This window comes from Lissotriton helveticus, chromosome 5_1 (genome assembly GCF_964261635.1).
Source record: "Lissotriton helveticus chromosome 5_1, aLisHel1.1, whole genome shotgun sequence".
Taxonomy (NCBI): Eukaryota; Metazoa; Chordata; class Amphibia; order Caudata; family Salamandridae; genus Lissotriton; species Lissotriton helveticus.
Genome location: NC_136065.1, coordinates 1,926,343,310 through 1,926,361,587, shown reverse-complemented (window position 1 = coordinate 1,926,361,587; position 18,278 = coordinate 1,926,343,310). Strand labels below are relative to the sequence as shown.

Genomic DNA, 18,278 nt, shown 5'->3' with positions numbered 1-18,278 from the left:
CAGGGGTAAGCACTGATGGTCTTGGCACATGGGACGTGTTTTCTGATGTAGCTTGGCAACGTAAAGGTTGCTCTGAATTAGTCACGGTATGCTAAATGGATCAAATCGCTTTATTTAATCCCAGCCTGAAGATCAGGCGAGGCAAGGGTTGAACAGCTGCTACATCAGCCGCCGTAATGATTGTAGCCACAAAGCTGCTAAACGGAGTTCGAGCGGGTTCAAAAGTAGGCAACCTCCGCGGTGATTGAATCCGGCACTCGGAGGGGCCGCTGCAGTCAGGCGCTCATCTTCACTGACTCCGCAAGGCTGCTTTGAACCCGCTCGAACTCCGTTTAGCAGCTTTGTGGCTACAATCATTACGGCGGCTGATGTAGCAGCTGTTCAACCCTTGCCTCGCCTGATCTTCAGGCTGGGATTAAATAAAGCGATTTGATCCATTTAGCATACCGTGACTAATTCAGAGCAACCTTTACGTTGCCAAGCTACATCAGAAAACACGTCCCATGTGCCAAGACCATCAGTGCTTACCCCTGTGTGTCTAATCCTGTGTACTTTCATGGCACTTTGCCCTTTTCGGATAACGACAACTGGTAACGCCCAACAACATCATCCTTTGACTGATTGGTAAAAACCTATATTTAACCGCCCCACCCAACTCCCGCCTTCCCTTCTTGCACTTGTCCTGATGAAGACCCCGTTAAAGGATCTAACGTAACCTACGGCTAGGGGTCGAAACGTCGACGGCTTTTTTTCCTCACTTTGGACCTCCGGCACATGCCCCTGATTATTCTGAACTGTGTATGTGGCCGTGGAATGTCCCCAGTATAACAGTTTTTCAATGGATGCCCTAACTGTTTAGGCCTTTTGTATTTGATTTGTTTTGAATTTGATTTAAAGACTGTTATAATTCACCTTCTTTTTGACTGTGTTTACTCTTCTGTGACTTTACACCGCCCTGAGCACACCCCTCCCTTCCCTCTTCTCCCCACTGGGGCTATTTACTAAATGTGATTACTTTTTTCATAATGAAATCTGGTATTGTAAAATAAAGGACAATACCTTTTACAAGTCCTTCTGAAGGTTAATTCATTTATAATTGTACCAGTGTGTTTTGTACACAACACGGTTTCCTTGCGGGGACCCCTCTTTTCACCTACTGCTTTCTTTTTTGGGCCGCAGATGTGCTTGCGAACTTGAGGGCCGACTTGGCATCCGTGAAGAAGTGCACATTTCCATCATGTGATGCTTTTAACTTGGCCGGATAGAGTAGTGCATATGGAATTTCAGCTTCAAGCAGGAGACGCTTCGCGGGCAGGAATTCTCGCCGCGCCGCCTGGACCGCCGGTGTGAAGTCAGGATATAAGGAGATGACGTTTCCTTTGTGTGTTATTCGACCCTTCTCCCTGGCCAGTCTGAGCACCATGTCCCTCTCCTGGTAATTCAAGAATTTAGCGAGAATAGGTCGGGGCGAACCTCCCACCGGTGGCTTAGGCCCCAGAGCCCTGTGCGCCCGCTCCACCACAAATACAGGGGACAGATGGGGGTCGAAGAGTTCGTGCATGAGGTCCGACACGAAGGTTTCCATCTTTGGTATCGCTGTAGTTTCCGGAATGCCCGTTATACGGATATTACTGCGTCGATAGCGTGCTTCCAAATCGTCCGCCTTCGCGTGCTAGGCTTCTAGTGCTTTTTCCATATTCATGATCGGCTCCCTGGTTTCCCGCTGGAATTCATGTTGCTCAGTATGGCGGTTTTCAAGTCAGTCTAACCGCGTTTCATGAGTGGTTACCTGAGCCTTAACCGAATCCAGTTGTGACGTCAAAGTATCCAGCTTAGTATCAATGTTCCGCAAACTGTTGCGCATTTCTAGCATCAGGGACTTGAGATCTTCACCTGGAGCACCATCGTTATCCGCGCCCCCCGCAGCTCCACGAGTCTCCAAGTCTTGCTCACCAGGTTTCACGGTCGCTTGTTTTCAAAAGTAATTTTGGATTGGTGGGTGTCTGCTTTGCCCATGGTTGATATATACAAATCAGAACCTGCAGTATAGAGAGTGCGCCGGGGTAGTGATGTTATAGCGAGAGGGACTGCACGTGGCCTGGCTAGCTCCGTGTATCTCGCACGTGAGAGACAACAGAGCTGACCAAAGCGTGGCGCAGGTTACAGAGTCCAATATTGAGTTACTAGGCTCCTCAGTTGTCAATGAACAGGTGGGTGCACCAGGGTCCAGCCGGTCGCAAGGGGGATCGCCAGCAGTTGTAGTTCCCCCGACCCCCCGCAGCAGAGGCGGCCCCTCGTGTGTAGTACCAAGGAGCAGGCAGTCCGGCAAGGGTACAGGGCCACGTGGTGGAGCCACCTATGCAGGGTGCGACACCGGGCGAGGGCCAAACTAGCAGGTTAATCGCCCATATACCTCTCCCAAAGTCATGGCGCAGGGGGGATGTGCTATCTCTGTCGCAGTTTGTGTATTCCGTCTGCAGTTTCTTGCACGCCCCCCTCACCTCAGACGCCAGATGCGGGGTTTTATACAGGAGCGCCAAGTGCCGCGGGTCTTCAGACCGCCACAGAATCACACAAGTCAGGAGAGCCCTCCAACAGCACACCAGGCGGTGAATCGGGGCTACAGCAGTGTCTCGCCTCCAGCGTGCAAAGTGTACCGGAGCCTGGGGCAGGCAGCGTCGCCAGAGTGTTGCAGGATCACAGGGCCAAGGAGCCGAGCACTGGCCGCCGAGATCAACAAGATGGCGGCTCGCGGGACCGATCTAGCGTCTCCGTCCCAGGTCATACTTCGCTCCCTCTCGTCGCCAGGGTCGTCTCTCCACCAGCCACCCCTTCTGGCAGGTAAGATGTATGGACGTGCAGTGAAGTGGGGATATGGTGCCTCCGGCGATTCTTCCAAGCTCCGGCGATCTGGGCCCCCGCAGCCCCGGGCTTGGGCACTCACGTCGGCCAGCGAGGACCGTCCCAGGCTCGGCCACACAGACTCCACCCCCGCGGCCGCTGAAGTCGATCTCGCTGGAGCCGTGAGCCGAGCCCCAAATCTCCCGATCCTCGGGCCACAGGTGCTTGCTGGTGTCCGGCGTCAGGTGCGAAGATTATTATGCCATGCAGTTAGGTTATATTGCGGATAGTGATAGGATTTTGGGCTCAGCCGGCGGAGCTCTCTTACAAAGCGGCCATCTCGCTGCCTGGCTCAGCACCAGGATGCTTTTGAAGAAGCTGTGTGCGGTACAAATGTATTATTACTATTAGTTCTTCAATTACTTTGCATCATGACTCTCTGCAATCTTCCACCATTCCTTAGATATGAAATGACTTTAGTAACTTCCCTTCATATTGTCATATTCCTGTTTCTTTGATCCTAGTGGACTTCCTTCATCAATATATTGCCTTAAGCCACATTCTACCACTACTTACACACTTCAGTTGGACTTTACAGACATGTAGCACTATCACTCACATTGGTATACAGAGCATTGCCCACAGTGACCCGTTTGTAGATAACAAAGAAATCTTCTTTCAGGCCCATGTGCGTGACAGTGCATCATTTTTTCACCGAAAGGAAACTCTTATCTTTGTTCAGCTTCTTCCAGGGCATGTCACATATAATAGTGGGGACCTCCTCTCCATCTTGAGCATGACCGAATACAGAACCGACTTCTCTCTGCCTAATTCAATCTTTCAATACAGTATAACTCAAATTTGTTACAGAATTCTATATTATCTTACATTATGATCTTTCTACCTTCAGGCTTCTCTCCATTAATGTGGCTAATTCGATACAACTAATCCCTACTGTAATTCAGTTTTTGAACTCAGGTTTTGCTTTGAAAACAAGTTATACCCTTCAACCTTGGAAGCAAGGAGCCCATCACATGCTTAAACACCACCGGTTCTGATGCCACACCGCATAGCACACTTTTGAAGCAATAATCCCCACAGTGTGATGATTGTTGGATGTGATGTTTCATTTCCTCCTCTAGTTTCTCTTCATGATATGCTATTAAGTCATTAGTACAAAAACACTGTGCTCTGTCCAATGATGTCAACATATCACCAGTGCTATACAATAGATTTCTGGCAATCCATACTACTGAATTCACATACCTCAAGTTGATAGATCTTCAATGAGTTGTCCGCGATGCGGGCAGTAGCAGTTTACGTCAGCCGTGGAGATGCTTTAATTGCTCAGTCACACCATTTACCATAACCTAGCCAGCTCTCCTTTCAACTTCACTTTATCTACAACAGGTTTTACATCTTTGCTTAATTCTGAAATTGTGATTTTAACACTATTCCTGACTTGACCTTCAAATCTAATGCTCACAACACCTGATCCCTTCACATAGACATCGGATTAGCACCATAACCAACCAGGTTTATGTATCCAATTGTTTCATATCCATTGTACTCCACCACTACTTTAATAAATACATTGTCGAGCTCCAAATCGTAACCTTTGAATTGTTTTTTCATTTACTATATTAATACACTTAGTTTCCATTTCAGGTACCTTGGCAATAGTGATTTCCTCCACAAACTGTGGCTGTCTCTGTAATCATACTGCTCTCATTTTTGGAATTGCATATTTTAACATCAGCTGGTCCCTTACATAATCATGTTATACTCTTGTGAGCTTGCACATGGCAATCAAACTCCTCTGTGCAGTCACATATTCACTCTTATCCCTCATGAAAATAATTTCAATCTCTCGTTTGTTATTGCTCTTTTGTAATCCTCTAAACATTGTCAACCTACCTCTCCTAACCCACCAAATTAACATGTTCATGAACAAAGATAATTTTATTTTTTATTTTTTATTGGTTTCATTTATTAAAAAAGCACACACATCATTTCCCAAGGGGACATCCCGACACTGACAAGATAACTTTCTATGTTCTGAAAATCTTCCTCAACCAGGGCCTGACACATGCGCTAAAGATTTCTACTGATTGCTCTCACAGATTTGCTGCTGATAAAGATTTTGCGAAAATGGGAGAGGCTCATTAGCCTGCATGGAGTTTCACATTTTTATCTGATGATTAAACAAATTTTCAATGATAAAATACCAGGTAGTATCCAAGCTCCTGATAAGATCTGTGCTACTGCAGTCAGTACGATAGTTTATCACTTTAGATTCTTCTCTTTTATCATATGAGACATTTCATGAACGTTGTGACTTGATGCAGTGTGTAGTGGGTAACTAGGTAGATGGGGGGGACTAGGAGCAATAAAGGTCCAACATAGGGGCTCCTTGTCACAATGCGAATAAAAAAAATAGCTGCATTTCCTAATTTGTAAACAAAAAGATAAGTGGTTCCAGGAAAATTAATATGCTCTAATAGGAGCACGGGCCCTCACACACCCACATAGGTGGTACTCTGCACCTATGCGCAGAGTACCCCCTATCCCTTCCATAAAGGGGAATTTTCTCCCGACTTTCAAATGTGATTATTCATTTTTGACTGCTTCAATAACTCTGGGGAACACTGGCCCTATTTTGGAAAGAGAAATTACAGTTAAACAATAATCATACTATAAATAGTTAGTATGTCTTTTGTCCAGCCGGACAAGAATTTATTTTCCATATATATGCAGAATTAAATTGCTTAAAACACTTGATGACAAGTGGGCACAGCCGTGACCCACAAAACATTGAGACAAAACAACGAAAACAGAATGGCCAAAGGGGAAGGTGAAATACGTCTGTACACTTGTTTTTGTAAATTTTACAGACTTAAATCCTTATTTTGTACACCATTGCACATTACAATATTGTTTAATCATATTGCATATGGCGTTTGGGTGTCGACGACGTTTCGATGACAGCGCTAGATACTGGGCATCATCCTCATGACAATTAAATAAATCATTGTTGTCATCAGAATTACAATTACACTATGCCTCAATCGCATTACTGTACATGTAATTGACACAGAGAAAACAGGGGGGAAAAAAGGAAGAAAACATATGTTGGTAAACAGAAGGTCTGCTAGGCATATTAAAATAGTGACTTTAGTGGGTTTAAAATTCGGCGAGCTGTGAAAATCGGAGTGGCAGGCGGTCGGTGAGTAAGTAGTGGAGCGTAAATGAAGGCGTCCTGTTCACAGAGGCGTTCGCTCAGAAGTGCTCAAAAAATACTATAGATACGTATGCGGGGACCATTGCGCCTTCTCTTTGCATTCGAAAATGGAATTAATATATAACGACTAGGTTCACCTATCCCCGTCTACGTATCTATAATATTTTGGGAGCACTTCTGAGCGAACGCCTCTGTGAACAGGACGCCTTCATTTATGCTCCACTACTTACTCACCGACCGCCTGCCACTCCGATTTTCACAGCTCGCCGAATATTAAACCCACTAAAGTCACTATTTTAATATGCCTAGCAGACCTTATGTTTACCAACATATGTTTTCTTCCTTTTTTTCCCCCTGTTTTCCCTGTGTCAATTACATGTACAGTAATGCGATTGAGGCATAGTGTAATTGTAATTCTGATGACAACAATGATTTATTTAATTGTCCTGAGGATGATGCCCAGTATCTAGCGCTGGCATCGAAACGTCGTCGACAAAAGACATACTAACTATTTAGAGTTTGATTATTGTTTAACTGTAATTTCTCTTTCCAAAATAGGGACCAGTGTTCTTTATAATATGATACTACCCAAGGTCCCTATACTATACCTTTTGGGTTCCCTTGTTTCTTTGTAACATCAATAACTCTGGGGGCATATGCGCCCAGTTCAACGCATTTTTTTGCAGAACCTGCCCCAGAGAATCTTAATCTTCAGGTGCACCAGTATTATTGGCATGGAAAGCCCTGTCAGTGGCCAGAGTTAGCAAATTGTGTACTGGCTGTTTTGGCGTTGCCCATCTCAAGTGCCAATGTTGAGAGGGCCTTTTCACAGATAAAAGTTTACATGTGAAGGAAAGAGCGAACGCGCATGACCAAAGACTCATTGCATAAGTAATGTACGGTGTATCACAATAAGTTTGATTTATTAAAATGTATTAGGACCTCATATACACTGTACAAACACTGTCTATATACCATGCACTGTCAGTGCAGAAAGCAAAAATAAAAGCAAAACGTTCCATAAACTCCGGAAAAAACTGTTTCTGTTTTTAATAGTGTGAAAATGTGTAACCACTGATAACTACTGCTTTTTTGAGGTATTGAAAACACTGAGCCATCCCCCTCCTCCCCCCTCTCCCCCCCCCTCCACAGAATTTACCAAAATGAAGAAACTGAAAACAGGACCAAATGGTGAAATGCGTGGGGCCCTCCTTTCTAGGTCGTTGAAAGGCCCTGGGGCCAAGGTCATTTTGAATTGAGTAAGGGGATGTTGCGTCCCCTCCCTGAGCCCCAGAAACAACCCCACCCCCCAGGGCCTGATGGCAGCAGTGTCACCAGGTACCCATCTCCCAGAACACTACTGTTCCCTTTCCCGTAAGAGTGCAGACAGGTAATACAAATGTATTTTCCTACCTGCACTCTCCTGGGCAGGGAGCCCAATTTTGCTCCTGCCCGGCGGGAGCAGAAAAAGAAGCTGCTCTCTCTGAGCAGGAGCAAAGGAATGAAGCCAGCTTCCACCGGCACCCAGAATGGGTGCTGACTGGGGAGCGGCCTTTGGCGCCCCCCCCCCCCCAAAAGACTCCCAAAGCAATACTAATAAATAAGTATCAGGATTTATTATTCACTATTTAGGCAAGGACCACCCTGTAGCGCTCTGCGAGTGCTTTAGTAATATTTTTCTGTTCTTGGTTGGTAGTCAGTCATGGGGATTCTTCAGTATTACTTATTTCTGCTCCGCTGCAGTAGGCAGTATCTGAGCATTCAACCGCAAGAGATCCACGATCCCTGGCTGTGGCGCAGAGGTTTTGAGGGCGCAATATGCTTGGTGGTTCCGTTGCCACACCGCCAAGCATATTACATGATTGGTTAATTGAGGTAGAACTGCTGCAGATGTCAAGGTTAACTTTAAGGATTTCCTGTCGCTGAATATAGTGCTGGTGTGATGCAGCAGTTGAGCTTCTGGCAGGAAGGGGAGGGAAACATTGGCTTTCAGTCATACAATTTGATTGTAAAGGCTCATCAATGGCAAGGTGAATGTCTTTGATTTGATACACTTCTGGTACATAATGCTTAGGTAACTCAGTTTGAAGATCTAGATAAACTTGTTCGTATTGGGTATCACCTTGGTTTTGTGTAGGAGCATGTTTAGTACATTTTGCAGGTGTGATGTAGTTTCATAAATTTAGGTGTAGTTTAACATCGTTTGATGAGGGGACACTTAACAATCCAGACAGATTCTCTCCTGCAAGCTTCTCACGTGCCTTGCTGGTTTTAATCGATTTTACTAATTTTCTCTCTCAGGTTTATGAGTGACCAAACCTTACAGAAACAGTCAGCTCGAGGGCACCACCTACTCAGACTGGAAAAAGATGCCGATTCCACCACCTCCACCACCACCACCTGGCCCCCCTCCTCCTCCGACCCTTGGCCTGGTAAGGATCATGTTGATTTAATCTTCAGGAGGACAGAGTTGTCAAGTGATATATCTCCTAAGTTCTCTATAAAATGTGCTTCATGCTTACTCTTGACTAAAACAGCTTTCTTTTCATTATGTCTCCTGAAATGCCATATGGATACGTAGTACAATGCTCATAATATTCTCAGAAGATATGTAGTCGATTTTACTTTAGCTTAAACAGTGAACCTCATCAGCAGTGGGTTTGAACGTGTTGCTTTGCTCTAAAACAGTTCCTAATTGCTACATGTGTGCATGTTGCTCTCAACGCTTGCATCTAGGGTTGGAGTTAGCACGTTTGTATTTCTTACTAAATTGAAGTTTTGCTTCTTCCATTGTTGCATTGTTCGTGACACACAAATGTTTCTGACCTGTTTTATGCACCTTTCTTGTGCTGATCCTGGTTACAGCTTATGCTGTTCATCGCATTTTCACTTCGGGTGGTGTTTTCTTGAAAAAGCTATAGAAGTCCATCACTTCGGATTGGTGGGTACTGCAGATTGTTCAAAGGGCAACACCCTACCTTTCATTTCATCCTCTCTAAACATCTCACCGGTTCCGCTGAAGTTTGAACATATCGTGCCACCATCCTTATTCAGGAGGTAAATTTAATCCTGGCCGAGGGGAGCCTTTGAGAGAGTACCTGAAACGGTAAAGGCAAAGGTGTTTATTCCCGCTACTTCCTCATGCTCGAAAAGAGTAGAGGGCTCAGACCCAATTTGGACCTCGGTCTCTGAATGCCTTATTAAGGAAGGACAGATTCAAAATGCTTTCTGTGGGACAGGTGTTTAATGCTCTGTATCTAGAGGACTGAATGGCATCCTGGGATGTTCAATACATTAATTGTCTTGTTCCCATATTGCACCCCGTGGTTCCGGGTGTGGACACTTCCAATCTGCAGTTCTACCATTTGGCCTAAACTTGAGTGTTTACAAAAGTGATGACGTGGTTGCGGCCCATCTTTGTAAATCGGCAATACACCTAGTCCTGTACCTGGTTGCTCAAGGTAGACTTGCCGCAGTCGGTTGTAGGCCTCTTTTAGACAATGGGTCACCATAGCGAACCAAAGTCTCATCTGTCACCTACATGGTGGATTGCCTTTATTGAAGCAATCCTGGATACAGTGATGTTTAGGGAGCTTCCACCTCCACAGCAAATCCGGGACATTCATCATCTGATCGTGGTTAAAACTGGGTCTTTGTCACAATAGTTCTTAGGCTCTTACCCTTATGCATCCTTCTCATATCAAATGCCAAGTTGCATATGCAGGCCCTGGAGTGGAACCTCAGTTTCCATTGGGTGCAGCTTCAGGTCAGTCTGTCAGACACATTTTTGTCTTGGAGGAGACAGTCCGGGACCTTCAGTAGTAGCAGGTGGACACCAGCTTGCCTTGGGGCAAGCCCACTCCCCCTTCTTTATCCAGATGTCACTGTGGTGGCTGAAGCTTTCTCTGGTTTGTGGAGGTTTTTTGACCTCAGCATGCTGGAGATTTGTGCCATCTGACTGGTCTTTTTTACTGACCATCAAGGGAAGGCTGCTGCAGGTCCTCACAGACACCATTATTGGTATGTGGTACTGCAACAAGCAGACTAGTGTGGTGTCCTTTATCTTGTTCCAAGATGCTCTGCGCCTTTGTATGGTGGCCAGTCTTCTGGTGGGGTCTCTGAAGGTCGTAGAGGCCAAATTGTCAGAGTTGGTGCTGTCTGGCAGATCATGAATGGCATTTTCATCCTGGGGTAGTCCAGGTCATTTTTGACCAGTCAGGCATGCCCTGACTGGATCTTTTCACCCTTGTCTAGATGCTCAGTGTTGAGACTCCTGCTTGCTGCAGATCCTCAAGGATGGTCTCTAGATAATGCATTATGCCTACAATTAGCCATGTTATTCTACACCTGTTTTTTCCCTCCACTGCCTGATCAGGACTCGTGTACTACAGAGCCAAGATACCCGTTGGGTGATAGTTACGCTCTACAAATACTGTATACAATACATTACAATGGAACACATGTCACATTTCCACTGCTGCTTCTCCTGCCTTGAAACATTTCATGGTGGACCAGACCCAAGTCATCTTGACTGACCCAGATTGGGCCAAAAAGGCGTGATAGCCCATGTCTTGATCTTGATTATCTTCTGTCTGATTTGGCTACTACAGAAGGACTGCCAAGCTCTACAACTGAGCTAGCTCCCTCATTCGAATCTTCAACATGTACTACCCCATGCATGCATGTTGAAAGGTGACAATTGAGCAATTTTGGCTTACTGCCTGAATTGTTTGGATGGGATCCTTGCAGCCAGCGGTCCCTCAACCAAATCCATGTATTTGGGATTCTGGTAAAAGTTTGTGGCTGGTATATTGGCTGCCAAGAAGGTCCCTTGCAGCCCTACTGCTTGTGTTTTTTTTTGTCTATGATACAGCAACACTTTATGGAGGGCACACTTAAAGGTTGTATCAGACATTTGGGCCTTTTATGGGTTTACCTGACCAACCCTCCCGCTTCAAATCACCCGTTGTGATACAATACATAAAGATTTGACGCGTGCTTCCTCTAAAGCCTTCATTGTTCCTCAAATGGACAAAGTTGTAAAGTGCTTTACAAGAATTATTTTTATTTATTCTGTTTACTCTTCATAACATGCATTCTTTATTCATTTGATAATATGCATTTCAAATAATTCTGATCAGACTCATGTATCTGTAACATAAATATGCCCAATGCATTTCGGGCAATGCCTTCGCCAGGGGCTTAATCCTCTGAAAATAGAAGAACCTTGGACTCAGATCTATCTAGTACACAGATTAGATATCAAAAAATCAACTAAGTTTTAGGTAGTAATAGTGAGCGAAGGCTTATATATCTCCATTAAATCATATGTGGTCATTCAAGGAACCAGCTAAAGTGATTCTAGATGTTACACCCGGTAATTTCATGCCCCTTCCATGCTCCTGAGATTAGTAAAGACATTGATAAAAAAAAGAAACAATGTCTTTATGGTTTTAGTAAGTGCAAAGTATAAAATAAACTTTCGTGACTCTACGATTATCAGTGGTGTTAATGCTCAGTGAATGAAGTGTTCACCGCCAACTAGTAATAAATCTAACTCCTCATGTATGGCGGAAAATTAATCATGCTAGTGGTTGTGAATCGACGTTCATGCAAAAAAAGTACTGAAACGGTATAGGTTGATTGCCAACAGGTCGTGGACCCGTTTCTACATATCGATGGTACCAAAGGTTTTAGCCGTTAATGACGATGTGAAATAATGTTACCGGATTATATTGGTGCCAGTACTTATAAGCGTGTGCTGCTGTATCTGAACTTACCCGTTTCGAAACGTGAAGTTAAATAATCTAATGTTCCAGTCCAAGTTAAAGTGCTCCGATGTCTGTGGTGAACCGGATATAAATAGTGACTTTACCCGGAAGTGTGTAAGCATGCGTGACTCGTTAGCGTACCGTACATAAAACTTAGGCAATTCTAAAAATAGGAAAAAGACTGAAATTTGTTAAAAAGTGACTGTCAGATAGTGGGTAAGTTAGTGAGAAATAAGTAGAATAAACTCTGGTACTTTCAAGCTTTATCGTTTCTTCTGTGTGATGAGTCTGGTGTCGACTGGACATTCTAATTTTGTAATACCTTACTGTTTGGAAATCACTACCCCAACATTTCCTCTCTATATATGATTTATAGAGTGATGCGAGCCGACTAAAAAATATATCAACGGTGTGATGCTGGGACAACAAAATTGAAATCATAACTGTAAACATACATGTTACAAGATTTCCAGGGTCACCCATAAGAACTTTGTTTATGCATTTGACAAGTGTAAAGAATTCTCAATATGCATCATAAATCAACTAAATTATGCATTTGGTGAATAAGACTGAACAACACTTGAGATGGGGGGGGAACCCCTCTCCTTAAAAATATAATTGTGTGTCAGGTCATAATTAAGCTGTTCTAGAAAACAACTTAAATCCATACCTTAATTGAGAACTTTGGGATTAACGGTGTCAAGATAATTAATCCAGAAGATTTCTCTTTGCAACAGAAATTGGGTATTGTCTCTTCCCGATATAATAGGAACTTGTTCAAGGATCAAAAACCTGATTTGGCTTATATTATGATTGTTGAGGTTACAATGGATTGTAACAGTTGATTTCTGTTTTGTCGTTCGGATGTTACTTTTGTGTTCGAGTCGTATCTTCATTTTCCTCTCAGTTTTTCCCAAGTATGCCTGTCCACATGGACATTTTAACATGTAAACCACATTACTGCTGTCACACGTAGCGGTCACTTTCAGTTTAATGGTACTGCCTCGAGAAGGGTGTAATGTGGTGTTGCCTTTAATGATGGAATTACAACTGCGGGGTAGAGTGCCCCGATAGTTTTGTTCCTTTTTCTCACATTTTTTTATTAAGAATTTGTTTGAAATGTTTTGTACGTAAATAATCAAATTTGGGTTTTTTCAAATATGCCCCTGAAGTCCTTTTCCATTCTCAACATCTGCCAATATTTCATAATGGTATTCTCGATCCTGTAACTGCGAGTGGAGAACTTGGATATGAATACCATTGTATTTTCCTTTTCTTTTGATTGATTTGTGCTGGTTAATAAAGTTTCCTGTGTTTTATTTTGTACTTTATGAACCACCTCTTGTAAAATGGTTTCTGGATAACCCCTTTGTCCGAATTTTTCTGAACCGTGGTAACCAAACTGTCGTCGTACAGTTTATCATTTGATGAAATTCGTTTAAATCTTAGCATTTGGGAAAATGGTGGGGGATTTTTTAGTGAAGGTTGATGGCAACTGGTGTTGTAAAGTAAATTGTTCAGATCGGTTGGTTTGGTGTAAACACTTGTGATGAGGTGACCGTTTTTGTTAGTAATTAAAATATCTAAGAATGTAATCTGATCTTTGCTGATCGTAAATGTGAATCCAATTCTGTTGTCCACTGCGAGATTGCTTTTGTTAAATCTTGGTATGGTCCTTTCCATAGTAAGAAGATATCATCGATGTATCTGCGATATACAATGAGGTTATCAATCCATTCTTGTTGGTTAAGTATGTTATCCAATTCAAACCTGTACATGAACACATTTGCATATGTTGGGGCGGCGCAATTTCCCATAGATGTCCGTGACGATTGGATGAAAAAAATCATTCTGCCATTTTAAATAGCTGTTTAAAGTGTAATACATCCAGAAGAAACACTTTAAGATCCTCGTCTTTGTCTGAGTTTATCAAGAATGATTCTACCACTTGTAGTTCCAAATTGTGGGGAATTGATGTGTATAACGATTTGACGTTGATGGTAACTAAGGTCATATCCGGTGTTCAATCCAGTTTCATGTTTTCCAAAATGTTTAAGAAATTGGTGGTATCCCTTATATATGTAGACATGTTCTGTACCAGATGTTGGAAATGCTGATCCAAGTATTTCCCAATGGGTTCATAAATTGAAATAATCCTGGATGCGATAGGTCTGAATGGTAGTTTTGTGGGATGTTTGTGAATTTTTGGAATCATGTATATGTATGGTATGTTGGGATTTGTATTGGTTTGTGGACGTTCTTCAACTAGGGTGTGCATGAATTTATATAGACTGATTTGAGCTTCTAAAGCATTTGAATGATAGGTGGGTACATACGATGCTCCTTTTTGTAAGGTCTTGATTTGAAATGCTGTTAAGTAGCATTTAGAAATGTTAACTAAGGTTTCTGACTTCTCGTGGACTTCGCAACTGGTTGTTGTTTTGCTTTTGTGACACCCCTCCTTCCCAGTTTGACTTGTGGTCCTTGGCCCGTCTCTAAAAAATAAGTTGTCTCCTTTATGGTTCTGGCAGATGTTGATGGACCTGCATTCTGAGATCTTTTGTTATCTCGTTGTGTAGGAAGTTGACTTTTATATTGTGAATGATCTGAGGATTAAGCGTTTTGCGTGCATACATTTCTACCCAATTATAAATTTCTCCAAGTTTTATAGTCTATGGGATCGCTCTTGAATTTTCTGATTTTTCTCTCATTAATTTCCTTGGTGTATTCATCCAATTGCGCATAATGTCATTTAGTGTCTCATCCCTATTTTCTTTCATCTTCTTATCCGTTAGTTCTTGTTTGAGCTGATTAACCTCCTTATTAAGATCTTCCAGAAGTTTTGGTAATTCTTAGACAACCAATAATATTAAGTCTAATGAGCATTTGTTTAGTATGGCATACCATTTCTCGGTGAACCGAGTATTGATTTTAAGGATATCCTTAGTCCTATTGGAATTTGTTGTGCTTTGTGATATTTGATCAATGTGCTGGTGTGCAAATGTTGGTTGATCACTTTGTTGGAAATCTATAATAGCTGTTTGATTTAATTGATCCCGTGCCGGTACTCTGTTTCTTCTATTAAGGAGTACATTTGTTGAGTTTCTTCATTGGTAAAACAAAATGTTTCTGCTCTTGTGTTCAGTAAGGTTAGATATCTCTTCGTATGACATTGTAATTCGGGGTGCGTCGTCTGTTACTCGGAGATGATCAATGTATAGAGTCCAAAAAAGGGATTAGATTCACACACTCACTGGTACACTTTTTTGTTGAATTGAATTAAACAATTTCATGGTGCTGATTGGCGAATCCTCCTGAGTATGAGGATTTGAAAATTAGCTATGATGCGCTGTCCCTAGGTTATGGGGGCGTCCCCAAATCGGACTCTGAGACCACTTGAAATAGTTATTCCAAATGTGTAAAGTTCCGGAGACAGCGCATCATAGCTTATTCCCTAGGGTGCAACACTGTTTAAACTTTCCTGGAGAGGAGGTTAAAAATACCGTCCTTAAATATTTGTCGGCTTAAAAAAAAAATGTATTCTGAATATACCTGTGCTTAATCCTTTGGCATTAAACAAGGCAGGGAATCCATCCTGACTTGTGAGCACTAGAGGTGAAAAGAGATGACAGAGAAGAAGCTGTGCATCAGGCAAATTAAACAAATGCTTGAGCCTTATTAGGTTGTCAAATTTAAAATGAGTTAATCAGCCTAAAGACAGATTACCTACCTACCTTTTTCTGCAAGATATTCGCCTTTTTCTGCTGCTTAACGTCAAAATTGGGAGGCTTTTCAAGGGAGGGTCTCTATCATAGAATCTTTATTAATACATTAGAATATTAATCTGGAAACCAACTCATTTTTTTATTAGCCAGATCAGAATTATATATAGGTCTAAGACACAATTGTGCTCTTTCAGTCTTATTTTGAATCCTATTTTAAAGAACTCAAAGGAACCTGCCATGACAGTTACCCTCCGTTCATTTTCGGGATCTTTCAACACTGTCATTGTCCCTTCATCTGTTTCTTCAACAACAAATGTTTAGTTTGTTCAAAAACATGTATGAGGGTAACCTGGGATAAATGTTTGACGCACCGATTACGAAGAATGGCAGAGACCTTTTCCAAGGCAACTAAAGAGTCCTTTGTATATTGCTCCTAGACCGGACATGGCAAGTGTTTCAAACTTCTGGGTATGAAGGGGTGATGGTAGAACTCACTCCCATCTCTGGTCTTAGTGGAGCACAATCTGATTACAATTGAAATTGCTCCTAGCAGACACTCCTTCACTATACCCTGCAACATTTGATGTTGAGATGATCTCAACATTGTGGTCCCCGATCTCATCAGGACTCCCTGTATCGCCACCAGCACATAAAGGGGTAAAGGTTCAATTCTAGCATTACTGGACTTATTTAAATAATTGCTATCCATTTCACAGAGGATAGGGCACTATTTTACTTAGAAGTTTATCAACCCCAGCCTTGAGGGTATGGAAAGAATGCTAATAATTGAAACATTTCTGCTGGCGTCATCAGATATGCACTGGTTATCGTGAAAAGTAATCCAGTTATTTGCACTGATTCTAGTATGTTGTAAAAAGTATCCCTCTACATTTTTATCTTGAACAATTCCTAATAAGAAGAGCATACGGAGAACATTTCTTGCCGCAGTTGAAAGGAAGCAGCAGCCAGTGCCTCTGGCTTATCCAGCAAGTATGGTAGATCACTACAGGTGTTCAAACACCGTATGAAGTTCATGCTTTGAAATATCAGCAGTAATGATAAAAGAATTAGGTTATGCCAGTAATAATGGAAGAACTTAGTTGTCTCCAGTCCGTCTTTGCACATTTTAATGCCATAGGAAAAATGTTGTTTCAGAGTGCAACCACTTTCAGGACTGCCAGGATCCCATCAATATAATCTACATGTGACATACATGCAGTTGCCTGGAGAAAAAGAATGCATTCTCAACAATGGTATACTGGTTTGGTCGGAATCCATCAACATAAAGAGACCTAAGCTATGAGACTTTAGACTTTTTAAATAACTCTTAATTAGGCAGTCTGTGTCAAATTTAGTAACTGCGTGGTATGTTCCTATGCACGCGTCTTCAAGAGATACATTTGCTTCTAAATAAAAAAAAAACATGCTACCTATCACAGCCTCAAAAAAGTAAAAAACTCCAGCCTACATCACATGTACTCACACTTGATCATATGTTCATGGAGTGTTGTAGGCACTGAAAAGCGTTTTTTCATATGACTTTGAAACGCTGCCAGTACAGAGTCTTTTCATTTGGTCTTGCGTCAGCACCTCCAACTTTTGTCAAGTACATGGCTGTGGTAGAACGCTTTATTAAATCTACATAAAGATGGCATCTACCTCATTCTTAATCCACAAGCGCTGAATTCTTCCAAATTCCCAACAGCTATGAACAACCCCAAACTCAAGCCCGCCTCTGACCTTGAGGGTTAGTTCCCCAAATTGATAAACATTGCAGTTGTGCGGGACTTATTGCATAATTTGTATTTACAATATGTGTACTAAAAGAAGTCATCGCACACATCATAATGAATAGGGCCGACTGAAATCGGCCCTGCGGCATTAGAGCAAAGGCGCATGAGCAGGGACAGCACAGAAAAATAAGTATACTGCAAAAGCAGTAGAACACGCCTATCAATTAAACCACTGTGTGCCTGACTCTAAAAGCATCAAGTAAGGCTTACTTGCACTTCATTAAAAACCAGCACTGACCAGCGACGGCGGGCAGCAAATCGACTGCACAGTCGGGGTAGGTGGAAGTCAGCAGGACTGCTTCACAGCACGCACTCAGCAGTTGCGATACTGCGAAGGTACGAGTGAAAAGCAAAAAAAAAAACCACATACATAGCGCTCCCTTGCGGGAGAGATCAGGGACACATCTATTTGCAAGATAATTACAAATAGATGTCGTCAAAGCTTGCTCCCGCAAGGGAAACACCAAATGTACACGCGTTGCATTAGAAAGCAATGCAAAGCGTGCACGGTTTTGGCCAAAGTGCTGATCGATTCCAAGAGGTCCCCTCCTATGCAGCACATGTGCGCTGCGTAGGCGAGACCTAATAACAAGACAGCATAATGCTAGCTCTTCCTCTTTGAGACAGCGAAACCAGCTCTTCTAGAAACTGATTTTAGAACTCTGAAAGCCCTGGTCCTCCATACTTAGATCAACACAACACCTTACTCAGAGGCCTCACAAACTCTTGCACGCTTAAAAGGCATCCTGCACACCGCAGCAATTCTCATAAATGGCTTAAAGAATTTTGACAACTTCAACCCGGTGCGCAACCTACAATGGCTTCCCTGCTAGGCGTGAATCATCTTGAAGGACTAGCTGCATCAACTACAAGGCCATCAGACACAATACTCCAACTTTCCTTGTTA

The 18,278-nt window shown here is 42.7% G+C and overlaps 1 protein-coding gene across 3 annotated transcripts in view; it reads left to right on the top strand.

The window, feature by feature from the left end:
* WIPF2 (WAS/WASL interacting protein family member 2) overlaps positions 1-18,278 on the top strand; it is a 337,163-nt gene that overhangs the window by 91,536 nt on the left and 227,349 nt on the right. For all 3 annotated transcript variants that reach the window (XM_078645527.1, XM_078645528.1, XM_078645529.1), the window contains exon 2: positions 8,384-8,514. In XM_078645527.1, the coding sequence (XP_078501653.1) occupies positions 8,452-8,514 (63 nt within the window). In that variant the 5' untranslated portion in view covers positions 8,384-8,451. The remainder of the gene's footprint in view (positions 1-8,383; positions 8,515-18,278) is intronic.